The sequence below is a fragment of the Podarcis muralis genome, chromosome 15 (assembly GCF_964188315.1).
Source record: "Podarcis muralis chromosome 15, rPodMur119.hap1.1, whole genome shotgun sequence".
NCBI lineage: Eukaryota > Metazoa > Chordata > Lepidosauria > Squamata > Lacertidae > Podarcis > Podarcis muralis.
In genome coordinates, this window is record NC_135669.1 from 43,609,922 (window position 1) to 43,629,085 (window position 19,164).

Here is a 19,164-nt window from a genome sequence, read left to right on the forward strand (position 1 = left end):
CGCCACAACCCCAGAGTCGTCCGCAGCTGGACCTAACGGTCAGGGGTCCCTTTACTTTTATATCTGTTGGAAGCCGCCCAGAATGGCTGGGGCAACCCACGCAGATGGGTGGGGTACAAATAATAAAATTGTTGTTGTTATTATTTAGACTCTTGATTTAACGGCCTCCCGCGATGGGGAGGAGAGACCCCTGTATAGATGGAGGCATTGCTTCTGTCATTTGGGAGTGGAGCTTTGCTGAGTCTGGGGTGCCCCTCGTTCCTCTGAGCCAGGGTGACTGTGTGGGGCCTCAGAGTGGGGCATGGACACCTGCCCAACAAGGCCCCTCTGTTCAGGGTAGCTCTTTGTGCCTTCGGTCTCTGGGGCAACGGGGCGCCTCCTCTAGCAGCTGGGTCAGGGTGGCATCTTCTGAAGCAGCCCTGTCTGGCATCTGGCGTGAGTCTTCGCTGGGTCGAAGGCAGGGTGCCGGCCATCTCTCCGCCCCCACCCAGCGAACGGCCTTCCCCGGTTTCAAACGCCCTTTTGTGCCGGAGGAACAAAAGCTCCCCAGTGATTTGGTGGCGAGGGGGGAGGGGGAGCCAGGGCCTGGGCCTCCCAGCAAGGGGGAGGCGAGTGACGTCTCGGAGCCTCCGGGCAGCACCCAGGGACAGGCGTCCCTCCCAGGGGTGTCACAGTGGCAAAGGCAGCAGAGGCCCCATGTAGAAATCTTGGCAGAGAGGATCCCAGGGTTTAAGCGCTGCACGTCAGGGGTTCAATAGTTGTGATTCCTGCACTGCAGGGGGTTAGTCTAGATGACTCTTAGGATCCCTTTCAGCTTGGCAATTATGTGATTTAGCTGCACCTTGTTAATTGTTCATGTGTTTGTTTTTCAGACAAAAGTAGTTTTGAAATAATTGTAAAAAATTGGTTTTTTTAACCGATTAAATCACAGAATTGTAGACTTGGAAGGGACTCTGAGGATCATCTCGTCCCGTGGTTCCCAACGTGGGGCACACGCCCCACAGGTGGGGGCAATTTGATTTTTAGGGGGGGGGGCAATTCGAGAATGAGTTAGGCTATGTTAATGGCCTTTTAGGCTTCCTCTATGTGAATAGGAGTTCACTTTCTGAGTAATAGCCCGGCTTTGGCTGGGGAGGGCGGGATATAAATAAAAATTTATTTTTTTATATTATTATTATTATTATTATTATTATTATGTGTCAGGGGGGCAGCACCAGGATTTTAGAGATGCTTTGGTGGGGCATTTATCTACTCCAAACCCCTGCCGGTGTCTTGTTGTTGTTCTTTGTAAACAGCTTTATTATAAATCTTGCGATATAAATAAGCTGAACACTCCTCTTTCCCTCTCTTGTTTCTCCCATGCACCCCGCTCCAAAACCCCACAACCTGATCAATGATACCTTGGGGGTCACTGAGCACAAACTCTTCACATGCTCAGAAGTGCTCTCTCCATTGTCTCTTCGGACTCTTGGTGGTGCAGAATTGGGCCTTGGGTACATCGAGACACAGGAAGCTGCTTTCTACTGAACCAGGCCATTGCCCCACCTGGCCTGATCTTGTTTACACCATGTTTTCGGGTTTCGGGAAGGGGGTACTTCCCCAGTTCTTCCTAGAGACCCCAGGCGTCGAATCGGGGACCTTATACGTGCCAAGCAGAGTTGTGGGTGGAGAAGACTCCTGATGAGAGTCTTCTGGGTTCTTCTGAAGGGGATGGGGGTGTTTTTGGGTGTCAGGAGCTGAGGAACATGTCAGCAAATGCTGCAATCCTCCTGAAAGGGGGGTGGGGAGTGGAGGGTTGGCGCTGCAAATTTCGGTGCATCCCTAGGGAGTACAGGGTGGGGGTGCCAAGCTTGGAATAGCTACTTGCGTGGGAGCCTCTCCTTTGGTTTTTAGTTTTATTTGCACATAGGCAAAGGGAGGTGTGAAGATTGCACAATGTTTTAACCATGAAGTCTGCTAGCTGTGCATAGTTAGAACAGGGTGAATGTTGCAGCCTTGATTCTTCCTCTCTCCTCACCCGCTCCCTCCAAGATTGTTCCTCTGACGCTTTATCTGGCCGAGACGCCCATTCTGCCCCACTTTCGGGAGCCACATTGGGCGTCTCAGAAAGATGAAGGCACCATTTGGTACCTAGTTTATATATCTTGAGTTTCTAAAATTGCTCGCTGCTGGAAGTGAAGTTACAGGGAACCAGAGGGCCTTCTCGGTGGTGGCACCCTCCCTGTGGAATGCCCTCCCACCAGATGTCAAACAGATAAAGAACTACCGTGGTACCTCAGGTTAGAGACGCTTCAGGTTACGTGCTTTCGGGTTGCGCACTGCACTGAACCTGGAAGTACCGGAATGGGTTACTTCCAGGTTTCGGAGCATGTGCAGAAGTGCTAAATTGTGCTTGGTGCATGCGCAGAAGCACCGAGTTGCAATCCACGCGTGCGCAGATGTGGCGCTGTGGGTTGCGAATGTGCCTCCCACACGGATCACATTCGCAACCCGAGGTTCCACTGTATACAACTTTCAGAAGACATCTGAAGGCAGCCCTGTATCGGGGAATTGTTAATGTTTGAGGTTTTATTGCGTTTTTATATCTGTTGGCAACCCAGTCAGATGGGCAGGCTCCAGATATAACAATACAATGGAACCTCAGTTGCCGAATGCTTCGGAACCCGAACGCCGACAACCTGGAAATGAATGCTTCCGTTTTCGAACGCGCCTCAGAGGTCAAACGGCTTCCGAGGTGCGTATCTCCATTTTTTAAAGGAATTTCCAGTCTTCCGGAACAGATTACATTTGACAACCGAGGTTCCACACGCTTCAGGTTACATACACTTCATATTACAGACTTCGCTAACCCAGAAATATTACCTCAGGTTAAGAACTTTGCTTCAGGATGAGAACAGAAATCATGCTCCGGTTGCATGGCAGCAGCGAGAGGCCCCATTAGCTAAAGTGGTGCTTCAGGTTAAGAACAGTTTCAGATTAAGAATGGACCTCCGGAACGAATTAAGTACTTAACCTGAGGTACCACTGTAATGATAACAACAACAACAACTATTTAACAGCCTCCCTAGCTTATATATCTAAGCTTCAACATTGCTCTTATGATGTCATTATGTCCTTAAATCATGCTCTGGTGAGGTGAGGTGAGTGGAGACAGTGGAAAGAATGAGATTCCCACCTGAGGATGCTTTTAAAGCAGGGTTGGCAAGGTTTACTCCAGTGGAGATCCCTCTGTGGGCCGGATCGTGTGCGTACCCATGATTTCCGGCGCCTGCGCATGTGCAGGCGCTATTTCTGGTGTCGCGGAAGCGAGTCCTCACACCACTGTGCCGGTTTAGTGCAGCACACAGGACTCACCAAGTGGGTGGCTCAGTTTGGGGGCGGCTTGTGGGCCGGTTAAACGACCCCTGTGGGCCGCTTGTGGCCCATGGGCCTTAGGTTGCCGACCCCTGTTTTAAAGTGTCAAGGCCTAAAACACACGCGACGAATTCTCTCTTTGTCACCGTGCTGGAAGGGGAAGAGTTGCCTCGATGTTTCTAGGGCGGCCTTTCGGGTTTCCGTAGCAACCAGGCAGGAGAGACAAGGTGTGTCTCTTCTGCATCAATAGATTTTTGATGGGTGCTCTCCCCCCTCCTAGCTTTCCCGTGAAAATTCCCTGGAATAAGGTTTGCTGCGGAGGGGGCAGAATATGCATTTCTAGATCTTTGGGGCCTCGTAGGGAGCAGCCAGTGGAGGAGTGGGAATGCCATCAGGGGCTGTGGCCTTGAGCCCAGACCTAGCCCCAGAATGTGTGGGATGAGGAGACCGTCCTCTGAGCATGTACAAAGGGTTTTTTTTGGGGGGAGAAGGAGCACGCTGCATGAAAATGTTAATGTTTTGTGTGATAATTGTTCTTCTTCTTTATGGCATAGTGCATATTTTTTGTAAATTCGAAAGTATGACAAACGAAACATCGAGATAAAATATGCCATAGGAAAGAGGAATAAAAATAAAGGATTTTTTAAAATGAAGTTTTGTTTTTTTTTAAAAAAAGGAATAGTGTGGTGGGATGCACAGTTCATATTTATACAAAATGTATCAAGTGTTCACAAACATTGCCAGATAAAATCGTATTTAGTAGTCTATATGTGTAGTATAGGGACGCGGGTGGCGCTGTGGGTAAAACCACAGTGCCTAGGACTTGCCGATCGTATGGTCGGCGGTTTGAATCCCCGCGGCGGGGTGAGCTCCCGTCTTTAGGTCCCAGCGCCTGCCCACCTAGCAATTCGAAAGCACCCCTAAGTGCAAGTAGATAAATAGGTACCGCTTTATAGTGGGAAGGTAAACAGCGTTTCCGTGTGCTGCGCTGGTGCTGGCTCGCCAGAGCAGCGATGTCACACTGGCCACGTGACCCGGAAGTGTCTCCGGACAGCGCTGGCCCCCGGCCTCTTGAGTGAGATGAGCGCACAACCCTAGAGTCTGTCAAGACTGGCCCGTACGGGCAGGGGTACCTTTACCTTTACCTTTATGTGTAGTATATTGTATGTATAGTGTGGGATAATATATTTATGTTTTTAAATGCAAAACAAGTTACCTTTTAAGTAACTAAGTGACTGCTAATAAGAATAATACAGAAAAGCTTCTCTTCTCCCTGCCGCCCCCAAGCTGAGAATTAGAGACAAGTCAGAAGTCCAGAGCCCCCAAATCTATTTTAAAAAGAAAATTTAAATGCGCTGCCTTTGCATCTGATGCCATCTTGACTTTACTGGGTGATGTAGTTATTTTTAATGATCTGGCAATATGACTTTGCGCTGAGGATGCCTTTGTAGGTGTGAAAAGGCAGCTGTAGCTGTTTTTAATTATAAATAATTCCAAAGCGTTGGCTGCGCTGCAGTGATAACTCAGAAGCCTCATCACTCCCATTCCTGCTTAACGATATTGTTCGTGTTATTAATTTACAGCTTGCCTTTTTCAGAAAAGCGCACGAGCCGTCCTCACATGAAATCAGGGTAACACAAAGCACACACGTCCCCTCCTCCATCTCTGGGGTGTAGAACACTTGCTAGGCATGTAGAAGGTCCCTGGTTCAACCCTTGACGTTTCCAGGTAGGGCTGGGAGACACTCCCTGCCTGAAACCCTGGAGGGTTGCTGCTGCTGCTGCCAGTCAGTGCAGACAGTACTAAGCTAGATGGGCTCAGTGGTTTGGCTTAGCATAAGGCAGCTTCCTGCGTTCTTTCTCCAAAAATATATTTCCATTTTCTTTCCGTAAATATACTTTTAAATTTTGTTTTGTAATGTATATATAAAACAGAGAGAACCGAAGTTAAGAGCTGAAAATTAAAAGATGAAAAACAAAGCTATAAAACAGGCACGGAGAATTGAGTCCGATTACACGTGGGTTCAAATAACAAAGTCCAAGTAAAGAATATTAGTATCATCTGATTATCTGGTTCCAGACTTGCCAAGCTTGGGATGAGAGTTGTCTTGAAAATGTTGGCTCTGTTGTCCATGTAATAAAGGAATACCAAATCATGTTAAAGGGGCCTGGTCCTTGTCAAAATCCCAAATTATGCACAATTTTCTCCATTCTAGCTCTATTCCAGAGTGATTGGTACCAAGCGTCCAGAGTGAGATTTTGGGCCATTTCCCACTGAGCTGCAAATAACTATGCCAAGATCATATAGGAGACCAATTCTTTTGGCACTGTATCTACATTGGCACCATCAGAAACATTAATTTTGGACAACAAACCATGGTTTCTTTAGTAACCTGTATCGTTTCCATCAAAATAAAGTTCCAGGAATCTTGTGTCGACTCACCGATGCATTCCCATCCTAAATAGAAAAGAATAGAATAGAATTTATTATTTATACCCCGCCCATCTGGCTGGGTTTCCCCAGCCACTCTGGGCGGCTTCCAACAGAGTATTAAAATACCGTAATACTTCAAACATTAAAAGCTTCCCTAAACAGGGCTGCCTTCAGATGTCTTCTAAAAGTTTGGTAGTTGTTTTTCTCTTTGCCATCTGGTGGGAGGGCGTTCCACAGGGTGGGTGCCACCCCCGAGAAGGCCCTCTGCCTGGTTCCCTGTAACTTGGCTTCTCGCAGTGAGGGAACCACCGGAAGGCCCTCGGCGCTGGATCTCAGTGTCCGGGCTGAACGATGGGGTGGAGACGCTCCTTCAGGTATACTGGGCTGAGGCCTTTTAGGGCTTTAAAGGTCAGCACCAACACTTTGAATTGTGCTCGGAAACGTACTGGGAGCCAATGTAGGTCTGTTATGTGGTCTCGGCAGCCACTCCCAGTCACCAGTCTAGCTGCCACATTCTGGATTAGTTGCAGTTTCTGGGTCACCTTCAAAGGTAGCCCCACGTAGAGCACATTGCAGTAGTCCAAGCGAGAGATAACTAGAGCATGCACCACTCTGGCGAGACAGTCTGTGGGCAGGCAGCATCTCAGCCTGCGTACCAGATGGAGGTGGAAGACAGCCGCCCTGGACACAGAATTGACCTGTGCCTCCATGGACAGCTGTGAGTCCAAAATGACTCCCAGGCTGCGCACCTGGTCCTTCAGGGGCACAGTTACCCCATTCAGGACCAGGGAGTCCTCCACACCAGCCTGTCCCCCCAAAACAGTACTTCTGTCTTGTCAGGATTCAACCTCAATCTGTTAGCCGCCATCCATCCTCCAACCGCCTCCAGACACTCACACAGGACCTTCACCGCCTTCACTGGTTCTGATTTGAAAGAGAGTTAGAATGTACCAAGTTCATCGCAGCAACAATCTCCAACCATTAGGTGATATGGAAGGAAGCGATTCTGACATTTGCAAAGGAGTGCGATACCATCTGCATAGCAATTTCAAGGTGTTTTCCCTAAGAAAACTGGAAACAGACATTAAGGGTCGCGATTTCCAAACTTTCAAACTTGTGTTTTTTCTCCCTCCAGACCCTGGTTGGGCGTCAATCAATCGCGGAGTGCTGGTCTGCGACGAATGTTGCAGCGTCCATCGCAGTCTGGGGCGCCATATATCCATCGTCAAGCACCTTCGTCACAGCCCTTGGTCGGCCACCTTGTTGCAGGTGAGTGGGGGCACCTTTCGGGATGGGGCCGGAGGCACAGTGGCATCCCCAGAAGGGTGGCACAAAGCTGATTTTTTTAAAAAAATATATCTTTATTAATTTAAAATAAATACATTTATGAAAAACAGACGTACATACAAGTAGACATACAGTCAAACAAACAAATAACTGAAAAATCAAACAAACCACCACACTATAAGATATAAGAAGATTAATATAATTATCATCATACATACTCCTGGTATTGAACACAATTATAAAATTTATAGAAAAGAAATTTAAAACTGACTTCCAGTTAATCTCACTGTACTTTGTCTATCCATTACTTTATAACGCACAGTTACATATTTCTTAAATAATTTCTTTTTTACCTCCCTACAAATTATATTTATACAATACAGGGATCAGTCTAATTCTGCCAAGATATTTCCTTTTATTCCATAGTTTTCTAAATATTCTTTAAAGATTCTCCAATCCTTATAGACTTTTTGTTTTGGTTGGCTGATTTTGAAGCGTAGTCTGCTATTACCGTATTGGCTTGCATATAAGCCGCACCCGAATATAAGCCACACCTTTAAAATTCAGCGGCTTTCGGGAGGTTTGGGAACAGCGGGAGGTGTGGGGAGCTGCGCCACTTTCTGGAGGCATAAGGTCATGAATGTAAGCCACACTTTAACTTTTCACGATCAGAATTTGGAAAAAAAGTGCAGTTTATATTTGGGCCAATACAGTATTATTATTATTATTATTATTATTATTATTATTATTATTATTATTATTAACATTTGTATACCACCCTATGCCTGTAGATCTCAGGGCGATTTACAATCTAAAATTACAATATAAAAAAAGACAAAATATTCCATAATCCATATGCAGAAATGGTGAAACTTACTGGAAGAATAAGAAATCAAAATTGCAAACTTTCTATAAAAGAATGGAAATGGCTTATTGAATATTTACAGATGAATTGTAAACAGATTAAAAACATTGGCAGGATTATTGTAATAACCTGCTGTTTCATAAGGTAGATATTTAAAAAAGATGATCGAATGAACAAATTAAGTTAATTTGGATATGCAGAAGATATTAAAAATAAATTTAAGGAACCGCAGACAGTGGGGGAAGGAAGTCAAGTTTTGAAATGTCAAAATGATTGTAAAATCAGTGAAATGTATAAAGGCCTGGTTAAAGAGGAATTGTAATCTCCTCGGGGGCAGGGACCTGTCTCTTCCATCTCTCTTTCCAGCACACCAAAATGCAATTAAAAAAAAATTATTAAGAGGATCCCCAGTGAAGGAAGGTTGCAGTGTTCAAATTAGAAAGAAGGCAAATCAGAGGCGATGTGAAAGAAGCTTATAAACTTGCGTATGTCATAATTGTGTGTCCATGTGCTGGAACTCATAGACATCCAAGGCAGCTGCGTGTTGGGTGATTCGGGACAGACAAAAGGCAGGACTTCTTTACACAGTTAAACTGTGGAACTCCCCGCTGCAGGAGGCAGTGACACCCACCAAGTTGGATGCCTTTAAAAGAGAAATGGACTAATTCATGGAGGAGGAGTTGCTATCAATGGCAACTAGCCACAATGGCTACTATCTGCCTCCACAGTCAGAGGCAGAAATGCTTCCGAATACCAGTTGATGCAAGCCACAGAGGGCGAAAGTGCTCTTGTGTTTGGGTCCTACTTGAGAGTTTCGTACTGGGGCATCTGGTTGGCCGACGTGAGAACAGGATGCTGGCGTAGGGGGCCCTCTTTGGTCTGATCCAGCAGGCTCTCCTAATAATAATAATAATAATAATATATTTGTATCCCGCCTATCTGGCTGGGCTTCCCCAGCCACTCTGGGTGGCTTCCCAAAAAATATTAAAATACTGTAATACATCAAACATTAAAAGCTTCCCTAAACAGGGCTGCCTTCAGATGTCTTCTAAATGTCCGGTAGTTGTTTTTCTCTTTGACATCCGATGGGAGGGCGTTCCACAGGGCGGGTGCCACCACCGAGAAGGCCCTCTGCCTGGTTCCCTGTTACTTGGCTTCTTGCAGTGAGGGAACCGCCAGAAGGCCCTCGGTGCTGGACCTCAGTGTCCGGGCAGAACGATGGGGGTGGAGACGCTCCTTCAGGTATACTGGACCGAGGCCGTTTAGGGCTTGAAAGGTCAGCACCAACACTTTGAATTGTGCTCGGAAATGTGATTTGTTTATGTTTCTAAACAAGTTTTGCTCAGCTTTGGGGCTGGGGGGTGGGGCCAGGTCACAGTCTTTGCAGGAGTTCTGGGGGCACTGGGGAGGCAGACCGTGTAATCATTCAGAGAGGACCTTCAAGGCCTGTAATGTTAAAAAGCAATCAATAGCAGGTATTAAAAGCAGTCGAAAGGTACGGTATTATAAGCAGCAACATGCCGAAAAGGGCACGTGTTTTGATCTCCGCATTCTACGCGCCGGGATGGCATGTGCCTATAGCAGGCGCCGAAAACGAGTACACCAACTTCAACAGGCAGGGATTTCCACAGAGGTTGGTTTCTTACAAGCGTGTTAAAAGGAGAATTTATTCTGGCACCTGTAACAAATGCCAGTTCCACAGGCCAAAGCGGTCAGATGAGCGTCGATGCAAGAAGGTGATCCTGCAGGTAAACTGGCTGTTTTCCTGTTGATTTTTTCTCTCCATTTTTCTTCCCACTCTCCCAATCCCTGCCCCCCGGTCCTCAGATGGTGCACACCCTCGCGAGTAACGGTGCCAATTCTATATGGGAACACTCGCTGCTTGATCCGGCGCAGGTCCAGAGCGGGAAGCGTAAGGCTAACCCGCAGGATAAAGTCCAGTGAGTCCCGGTGGATTGGGGGAGGGGGTAGACGGGGAGAGGATTTTGGGGGGGTACCTACCTGGGGAGAGGGGTGGGGATCATTCCTCCCGCAAGGAGGGATGGCAGTGGGCAGTGACCATTCTGTAATTTTTGTGGGGGTTACGGGGCGCATAGAGAAGGGAGGGGCTTGCTGGAAGATGCCAGCTGTAATTATGATTTTCTGATACATCCCTAACCGTAGTCAAAACAAAATAAAAAAATCCTTCCAATAGCAGCTTAGAGACCAACTAAGTTTGTTATTGGTATGAGCTTTCGTTTGCATGCACACTTCTTCAGATACACATTCTTCCACATTCTTCAGGTGTGTCTCTGAAGAAGTGTGCATGCACACGAAAGCTCATACCAATAACAGACTTAGTTGGTCTCTAAGCTGCTATTGGAAGGATTTTTTTATTTTGTTTTGACTACGGCAGACCAACATGGCTACCTACCTGTAACTTTTACTTCCCTGTCTTACTCAGAATGTCAATGTTGGACCAGTTAGCCTCCACTGACAACTCATTCTTAACTGGAACCATTTAAAAAATAATAATTGTTTGACAGTTACTAACAACTCCACTGCTCCAGATAAGATTGCTGCAAATTGTAACAATCTGCAAGAAAATACAACTTAGTGTAAAATTGCAATATTTCTTCTAAAAACCTCTCAAAATCTACCTGAATTTGCTTTCATGGGAGGTCATTGTTTTATTGACAATGTTACATAGGGGCAGCCAGTTTTCCCATAGTTTTTTTCTGTACTCGCTTGCAATTCTGGCTCTTGAGGCATCGTTTTTTTTGCCACTGTAGACAAATCCCAAATTTTATTAAGCATTTGTTCCAAGAATGTAACTTTTGAGCCAATGCAGATAGGATGTAAGTTCCTTAAATGTTCTTTGCATGTGATAAGCAGTGTACTGTTGAGCAGTATCAACGATGGATCTAAGGGAACGTCGCATTTCAATATTTTTCTTATCATTTTATCACCCATCTGGCATTGGAAGGTAGATCGTGCAACCCAAAGGATGAGGACAGCTCAATTTTAAAGCTCTTCCTTTGATTCTGTATAGAGTTAAATCTGCTTTTGCCAACCTGATGGCCTCTCAGAGGTTTTGGACTACAACTCCCATCAGCCCTAGGTATCCTGGCTTTGTCTTGGACTGCACCTGTGCTGATTGGGAATTGTAGTCCCAAACCTCTGAAGAGCGCTAGATTAGGGACAGCTGTTCTACAGCCTCTCTGATCATCAAATCATAGAGATTTAAGGGACCCTGAGGGTCATCCAGTCCAACCCTCTGCAACACAGGAACCTTTTGCTCAACATGGGATTCGAACCCACAACCCTTTAAGAGTCTCATCCTCTACCGACTGAGCTATCCTTTATGCCTCCATTCTTTATCTGTGGCCATATTCCTGGCCTACTCAGACATCTCAGCCTCCTGCAAGGGCCCTTTTAATAGTTCTGCAATCGAAGCTGGGAACTAATTTTGAACTTGCTGACCGCAGCAGAGAGAGGAGAGAACCAAGAGCTCTGCCTATTTTGGAGCGGACGTCTGAAAGGGTTGGAAAAGGAGCAGGAGCAGCTCTGGTTGCAGAAGACACCCGACGAAGTCATAACTCCGCCTTTGCCAGATGTTTCGGACTACAACTCCCATCATCCTCAGCAGGCATGGCTATCTGACGCTGGGGCTGATGGGAATTGTAGTGCGAAGCATCCAAAGGGCATCAGATCAGGCAGAAGCGGAGTTAAGATTTCCGTGGACACCGTCGGTCATTTCCACACCTCACCCAATAACTTAGAGGGTTCAAACTCTTTCAGAAATGATATGTGGGTTGTCTGAGGTGGTAAGGGACCCACAGAAAATTTCTGACAGCGTTTGAGCTACTGCAAAATCAAAGGGAGTTTATTTTGCCCTTCGCAGAGCTTGCATATCCAAGTTTCATTCTGTTCTTGCTCTGCACATCGCTCTGATGGCTTTAAATTCTGACGCCACCTGTCAGCTTAGCTGCGCTTCCTGCATTGCACGGGGTTGGACTAAATGACCTTTGGAGTCCCTTCCAACTCTACATTTCTATGAGATGATGATGATGATGATGATGATGATAGAAGAAGGCAAAAACAATGAATAGCTGTCAAAATGTTTTGTAGGTCTCTATGTTCAATTGCATTTCTTGGTGGTATTATTATTATTATTATTATTATTATTATTATTATTATTAGGGTTTTCTGCCTTGCAGGCAGTCTTCCCCTTCCATATTTTGTTGTTTTTAATAAAATGTTCAAACCAAGAATTAGCGCCTTCCCAGGGCAGGGCCCAAAGCTTGTGCTGGAGGAGGTAGAGCAGAGAGGGAAAGAGTGCCTCTGGTCATGTGCAGAGGTACTCTTAGCCCTCATTATCCAGAAGCTTGACGAGCTTCCAGGCTACCTGAGTCTTCTCAAGGCCACTGCTATGAATAAATCCCTGTAGGGGAGAAAGGCCTCACCTGTGCAGTTCGTTTAAAGCAGCATCATACGGTTGTAACAGTTCCCCCAGAGAATCCTGGGAACTGTAGTTCATTGTTGGGAGATCCCTCCCCCTGTGCCCTTCACAGAGCCACAATTCCCAGAGTTCCCTGAAAAAGAGGAATTGATGGTCACACCACTTTAGGAATTGTACTTCCGTGAGGGGGAGAATGGGGGGTGTCACCTAATAACCCTCAACACTCATGACAAACTACAGATCCCAGGATTCCTTCTGGGGAGGAAAGCCATGTTTGTTTAAAGTGGTATAATCGTGCTTTAAATCTGTAGTGCGGACGGCGCCTTAGTGTGGTTCCTCACTGATCTGCTCCTGTTCTGTATCGCAGCCCCACCAAGTCTGAATTCATCCGTGCCAAATACCAGATGCTGGCCTTTGTCCACAAGCTCCCGTGCCGAGACGATGACGGCGTCACCGCCAAGGACCTCAGCAAGGTAGACACCTCTGCGTGCGCACCTGGAAGGGGTTTACGAAAAGAACAACGCCAGGAAACCATCAGAGTTAAAAGCAGTGCTTTTTTCTATTAAAAAAAATGTTTAGGGGTGCTCTCATTTTCCTACTCATATTGAAATACTGCCCCTCAGTGAAGCCAAACTTAGATTCACAAAATGTTTAGGGGTAAGTGTACCTCTGTGCGCCGCCCCCCCCCAGAAAAAAGCACAGGTTAAAAGCAACGGTTTAAAATAATTCAAAAAAATAATAATTGGAATAAGCTAAAAACCAGATGAAAACACATGTTGGGCTTTGCCTAAGCAAAGAAGTTTTTAGCAGCTGCTGAACGGAGTACACAGCGAAGGCGCCTGACTGATATCACTAGGCAGGGAGTTCCAAAGGACAGGAGCTGCCAGGCTAAAATACGGATTTCTTACAAATGAAGAATTGTGTGGCATCTGTAATCATGCCAGCTTCACAGCCTGAAGTGGTTGAGAGGGATTAAATGGGGTAGATGAGCTCTTGTTTTCTGGGGTCTTCGTCCCCCAGTGTGTGGGGTGCTGGCCTCTTTGTGGGTGCACATGTTTGTAGATAGCTTTGTGTTTCCTTCCAGCTGACCTCTCTCCTCCTCGTCCTCCTTCCTCCGCAGCAACTTCATTCAAGCGTCCGGACGGGGAACCTGGAGACCTGCTTGCGCCTTCTTTCCCTGGGCGCCCAGGCCAACTTCTTCCACCCGGTGAGCCCCCGCCACTGCCCCATCTCCCAATGTCGGGTTTCTTACCCTTCTAGGCCTCTGCCCTTTTCGTTTAATTGGCGGAGCCTGGCCGTAGAACAGCCGGGAGAGAGAAAGAGTGCCTCTGGGCATGCGCTGAGTGTGGTGGTAGAGCAAAATCCTCTGCTTTTTGTAGGAGAAAGGGACGACGCCCCTGCACGTCGCTGCCAAGGCAGGCCAGATCCTCCAGGCGGAGCTGCTCGTCGTCTACGGGGCGGACCCCGGGGCGCCTGACGTGAACGGACGCAGCCCCATCGATTATGCCAGGTGAGAGTGTCTATAAGAATGACATGCATGGCCCCGCCCACTTCTGACTCTAGCCCCTCCCACTGCTGGCCCAATGTTGCTTATTAATAGGGTAGCACTGTGGTCTAAACCACTGAACCTCTTGGCCTTGCCAATCAGAAGGTTGGCGGTTCGAATCCCCGCAATGGGTTGAGCTCCCATTGCTCTGTCCTAGCTCCTGCCAACCTAGAAGTTCGAAAGAACACCAGTGCAAGTAGATAAATAGGTACCACTGCGATGGGAAGGTAAACGGTGTTTCCGTGCACTCTGGTATCCGTCATGGTGTCCCGTTGCGCCAGAATCAGTTTAGTCCTGCTGGCCACATGGCCCAGAAATCTGTCTGGACAAACGCCGGTTCCCTTGGCCTGAAAGCGAGATGAGCTCCACAACCCCATAGTCGCCTTTGACTGGACTTAACCACCCAGGGCATAATAATAATAATAATAATAATAATAATAATAATAATAATAATAATAATAATATAATATTTATACCCTGCCCATCTGGCTGGGTTTCTCCAGCCACTGTGGGCGGCTTCCAACAAAATATTAAAATACAGTAATGAATCAAACATTAAAAGCTTCCTTTACCTTTTTATCTTTACCTATCAGCAGTCTAAGAGATGGTTACCCATTTGTGATTCCTGACTGCAGCAGATCCGCTCTGTTGTATTAAGTTTGTAACGAGTCCTGTTTACTGGGGTGGGTTCTCTCTCTCTCTTTCTGGCCTACCTCGTCTGACCGTTGTCCCTCCCTCCCTCCCCACAGGCAGGCGTCTCAGCACGAACTGGCCGAGCGCCTGGTGGAATGCCAGTACGAGCTGACGGACAGGCTGGCTTTCTACCTCTGCGGGCGAAAGCCAGGTAAGAGAACCATACAGTTCCGAGTGGGAGGGAGCCAAACCTCTGGGATAACAACCTCCTACTGCAGCAGCTTCCCGCTGAGCGGCCTGTCCAGCCTCCCTTCTGAACACAGATGAGCTGGGGGCTCAGGGAGGGGTCCCTGTTCAAGACAAAACAGCTGCAGAGCGGAAACAGGGAATCTGCAATGCACTGAGCCAGACGACTGGCTAGCCTAGTGTTGTCTCCCCTGCCTGGCAGGAGCTGTCCAGGATTTCAGACAAAGCATCTCTCCCAACCCAATCTGGAGATGTCCAGGATTCAACCTGAGACCTTCGGCATGCAAAGTTGCAACCCTCCGAGCTAACACACGGCGTTTCCTGTGTTCCTATTTAAATCGGCTCCTAAATCAGAACCATAAGGACCAACATCTACCGTATTTTTCGCTCCATAAGACGCACCTGACCATAAGATGCACCTAGTTTTTAGAGGGGGAATGCAAGGGAAAAAAATTCTTTAAAGGGAGCGCTGAGCAGAGCCTGTATGCATTCCAGGCTCTGTTCAGCGCTCCCTTTCACGAGCCGCGTGGAGCTGTGTGTGGCACTTGCAGGCTTTTCCTCCTCGGGGAAAAGCCTGCAAGCGCCACACACACGCTCAGTGCGCTCTTTAAAGGGAGCTTTTCCCTTTAAAGCTCTTGCGGGCTTTTCCGCGAAGTGGAAAAGCCCCCAAGAGCCGCACACACTCTCCACGTGGCTCTTTAAAGGGAACGTTGATGCACACACATTTCCACTTACTTTTTAGGAGGGAAAAAGTGCATCTTATGGAGCGAAAAGTACGGTAATTTCGAAGGCAAGGGTTGCAGCTCATTGGGAGAGCGTCTGCTTTGCACGCTAGAGGCCCCAAATTCAATTCCCGGCGTCTCCAGGTAGGGCTGAGAGAGACAGCTCCCCCTCCAAAAAATAACCCTGCAGAGCCACAGCTGCCAGTCAGTGTAGACAACACTGAGCTTGAGGAGCCAATGAATCTGACTCGGGATAAGGCGTTTTGCTCTGCTCGTGTGATTCGCTCATCCTTTCCAAAGTTCCCCTTTTGTGCAATATTGCCATTTTTCTTGGTTTATTAAAAAAATGTAGCGATCAGAATTGTGTTTACTGTTAAGGCAAGGGTGGCGTGACTTGATTCTGTTTAGGGACATCCTCTCCATCGCTCTTCTCCCAGGAAACTTCGCCACAGGGCCATTGCTCTTTCGCTCACACGTAATGATGGCGTGGCTTTTGTTGTTTAAAACCCTTACCTTTCCAAATAATTCCTGGCATTCCCTGTTTCTGCTGCAGCAGAGCAAGTGGGAATGTATATTTCGGTGGTGCTGGGGAATGAGCCATCCTGCTAATCTTTGTGGAACCAGGGAGTCGGCCCAGGGACCCCCAGCGGTCATCTAGGCCAACCCCTGCAATGCAGGGGTCCAAGGGAGCCAGCGAACCTGCTTCTGTGCAAGGGGGACAGGGCGACTGGATTCGACAAAGGCGCTCTCGATCTTACTCAACCCATTTCCTTTATTTTGTCTCTCTACGCAGACCACAAGAATGGGCATTACATCATCCCGCAAATGGCAGACAGGTGGGGAACTGTGACAATTCACGGCATGTTTGTTCAGAATGCAATTGAAACCATTTAACTCAACAGAACTGGCGGACTTGATGCAAGGAGGCCAGCTATTTCAAATTCTGATAGTCGTTTGCGCCCCCTGCTGCCTCCTTGTCTCTTGGCCTCCCACTTTGAGAACGACTGCTCTGGCCTCCTAAACCGCGTCCTGGTACAGTCGTACCTCGGAAGCCGAACGGAATCCGTTCCGGAAGTCCATTCGACTTCCAAAATGTTCAGAAATCAAGCTGTGGCTTCTGATTGGCTGCAGGAAGTTCTTGCAGCCAATCGGAAGCCCCGTTGGACATTCGGGTCCCAAAGAACGTTCACAAACCGGAACACTCACTTCCGGGTTTGCGGCATTCAGGAGCCAAAACGGCGTTTGGGATCCAAACTACGACTGTATTATAGAATGGAAGGGACCACTAGTGTCATCTAGTCCAACCCCCTGCAATGCAGGAATCTCGCCCAAGGCAGGACTCAAACCCACAACCCTGAGTTTAAGAGTCTCATGCTTGACCAACTGAGCTGTCTACAGCTGAATCAAGAGCCCGCCCCATCGTTGCTCCTCAGATCTGACCTTTGGTTGCTTCTGCCTCGAGGGCTGGGTGGTGGTGGCCCCTCTGACGTCTCCGAGGAGGGTTCTTAAGTGGGTCGCTCTCACCCACCCCAAAGGGGGGATCCTCTGCACCAGATACAGGGGGCCCTGGCTGCTTGTCGAGGCCCCCAGACTGCGGCGTATTTTGGTCTTAGAATCATAGAATTGTACTGGAAGGGTTCCTGAGGGTCATCTAGTCCAACCCACTTCACTGCATCCCTCGGCTCAGTTTCAGGCACGGTCTGGGTCAGTGTTAGGCGCGGAGAGACTGGCTTGATATCTTGACCCAGCGAACGCCTGCGAGACCTTCAGGAGGCGAGTGCGAATCCCACCCTTTGGCTACATAACGCTCTGCTTTTGTTTTTTTTTCTTAACACCCTCACTTCTCTCTTTTTCCAACCCCTCGCTGCCTTTTCGGAGTTCAGAGTGCGCCCAAAATGCATGTCTCAAAGGTACCAAGGCTTCAGCTACTGTTTGCATGACGCCACCGTCGCCCTGTGTGCCCCACACACACCCTCCAAATTTCTGTGGGGTCTAGGGAGATATAATGTGGATTATCAGTGTCTGTTTTATGGGGTGGACTTGGAGGAGATTGGAGGCAAAGGGGCAGGGAGGGTGGGAATAAACAGAATATTTTTGTGACCGTGTTTGGCCTGTCAGTCTCTCCCCACACCCCCAGTCTTCTGCAGGGCTGGAAAACCCCCAGGATTATTAATGCTTAGAAGGTTGCCCTTGAGAGAATCTGCCCAAGGGTCTAGGGATGAGAAGAGAGCCTGACTGCTGGAGACCACCTAGTCCAGCACTCGCTTCTCGCTGTGGCTATCCAGATTTGGCTAAATGCCGCCACCACTGGCGGCAAGCAAAGTCGTATGGAAACTGGACAGAAGTGTGATATAAATGGGCATAAGAAGGGCCTATATTATAATCTCCAGCGCGCTCTCACCTGCGTCCATCGGTCTGAAGATGAACCTGCCTTCCCCCCTCAATTATGATAAATAATAATAATAATAATATTTTTTTTATTTATACCCCACCCTTCCTGGTTCAGAAAACCGGGCTCAGGGCGGCTAACAACACTTGTATCACTTAATTGTGATACAACAAAAAACAGCATAAAATACAGTATAAAAGCCTGAATAACAATAAATTCAAAGTTCTATAATCAATTTAGGGGGGAAATCCATCCAATAAACATTAGATGATCCCCAGGGCTAGCTGGCTAAATTAGTCTTATTTGGGCCAGCGAGGAGACCAGGGGAGAATTAGCTGTGGGGTCTCAGAGCAGGTGATCTTCATAAAAAGGGGAGGGAAGGAAGGGGAATAAAAGATCAGGCTAAATTCAGATTGAAAGCCAGGCGGAATAGCTCTGTCTTACAGGCCCTGTGGAATAAAACTGTAGAGTTGGCAGGGCCCTCCAAAGTTCATCTAGCCCAACCCCAGGAATCCCAGCTAAGGAATCCCTGACCAATGGCCATCCACCCTCAGCTTAAAAACCCCCAACCCTTACAAATCTGTTCGTCGCAACTTCTTCGTTGGGGGTATTCTGCAGATGTGAACAGTCTGGCGGCAGGCAGCGTTTGGAGGATGTAAGGGGTGTGTGTGTGTTGGTGGGGTGCATGGAAATGGGCATTGATCCCCGATTTAATTTCCGCTGGAAGAAGATTGATGGCTTCTTTGCCCTTCTCCCCACAGCCTGGACCTCTCTGAGCTCGCCAAAGCAGCCAAGAAGAAACTGCAGGCGGTAAGTCTTTGAGGACGGTTCTGGGTTTTGTTGTGGGTGGTGGTGGGGGGTTCCTGGGTGGGGTGTTGTAAGCCTGTCCCTGAGAGTCAGGAGGCCCCCGTGGCCAGTTCAAAAACAGATCTCCCCGCCCTAGGCTTTCTCCCACTTGAAAACGTGCTGTTTTATTGCCCCTGAACCGGGGAGCCAACATGACCCCCTCCAGATGTTGTTTGATGATGGGAGTTGGGAGATACAGACCTCCAACATCTGGAGGTCCGTCAGATCCCCTCCCCTCCCTGAAATAAGGGCATTCCCCTGTCTCTGGAGGGAAAACCTCTTTTAAATAGAAGCATTGCTTCTGTGGGGGGGGGGTACCTCTTTTGAATAAAGAGTTCCTTCTCTCTCTTGGGGGGCAGTTTCTTCCAAATAGAGGCATTCTTCCTCTACTTGCTTTTCAAA

At 47.8% G+C, this 19,164-nt stretch overlaps 1 protein-coding gene across 6 annotated transcripts in view; it reads left to right on the forward strand.

Moving 5' to 3' along the window:
• Positions 1 to 19,164, forward strand: part of GIT1 (GIT ArfGAP 1) — a 49,425-nt gene that overhangs the window by 13,183 nt on the left and 17,078 nt on the right. For 3 of the 6 annotated variants that reach the window (XM_077919712.1, XM_077919713.1, XM_077919714.1), the window contains exons 2-10: positions 6,923 to 7,056; positions 9,767 to 9,879; positions 12,748 to 12,853; positions 13,501 to 13,587; positions 13,760 to 13,890; positions 14,676 to 14,770; positions 16,321 to 16,363; positions 17,411 to 17,437; positions 18,678 to 18,726. In XM_077919712.1, coding sequence (XP_077775838.1) covers positions 6,923 to 7,056; positions 9,767 to 9,879; positions 12,748 to 12,853; positions 13,501 to 13,587; positions 13,760 to 13,890; positions 14,676 to 14,770; positions 16,321 to 16,363; positions 17,411 to 17,437; positions 18,678 to 18,726 — 785 coding nt within the window. Of the gene's footprint in view, positions 1 to 6,922; positions 7,057 to 9,766; positions 9,880 to 12,747; positions 12,854 to 13,500; positions 13,588 to 13,759; positions 13,891 to 14,675; positions 14,771 to 16,320; positions 16,364 to 17,410; positions 17,438 to 18,677; positions 18,727 to 19,164 lie in introns of those variants that run through there. The other 3 variants (XM_028707419.2, XM_028707420.2, XM_077919711.1) reach the window with 2 other exon arrangements.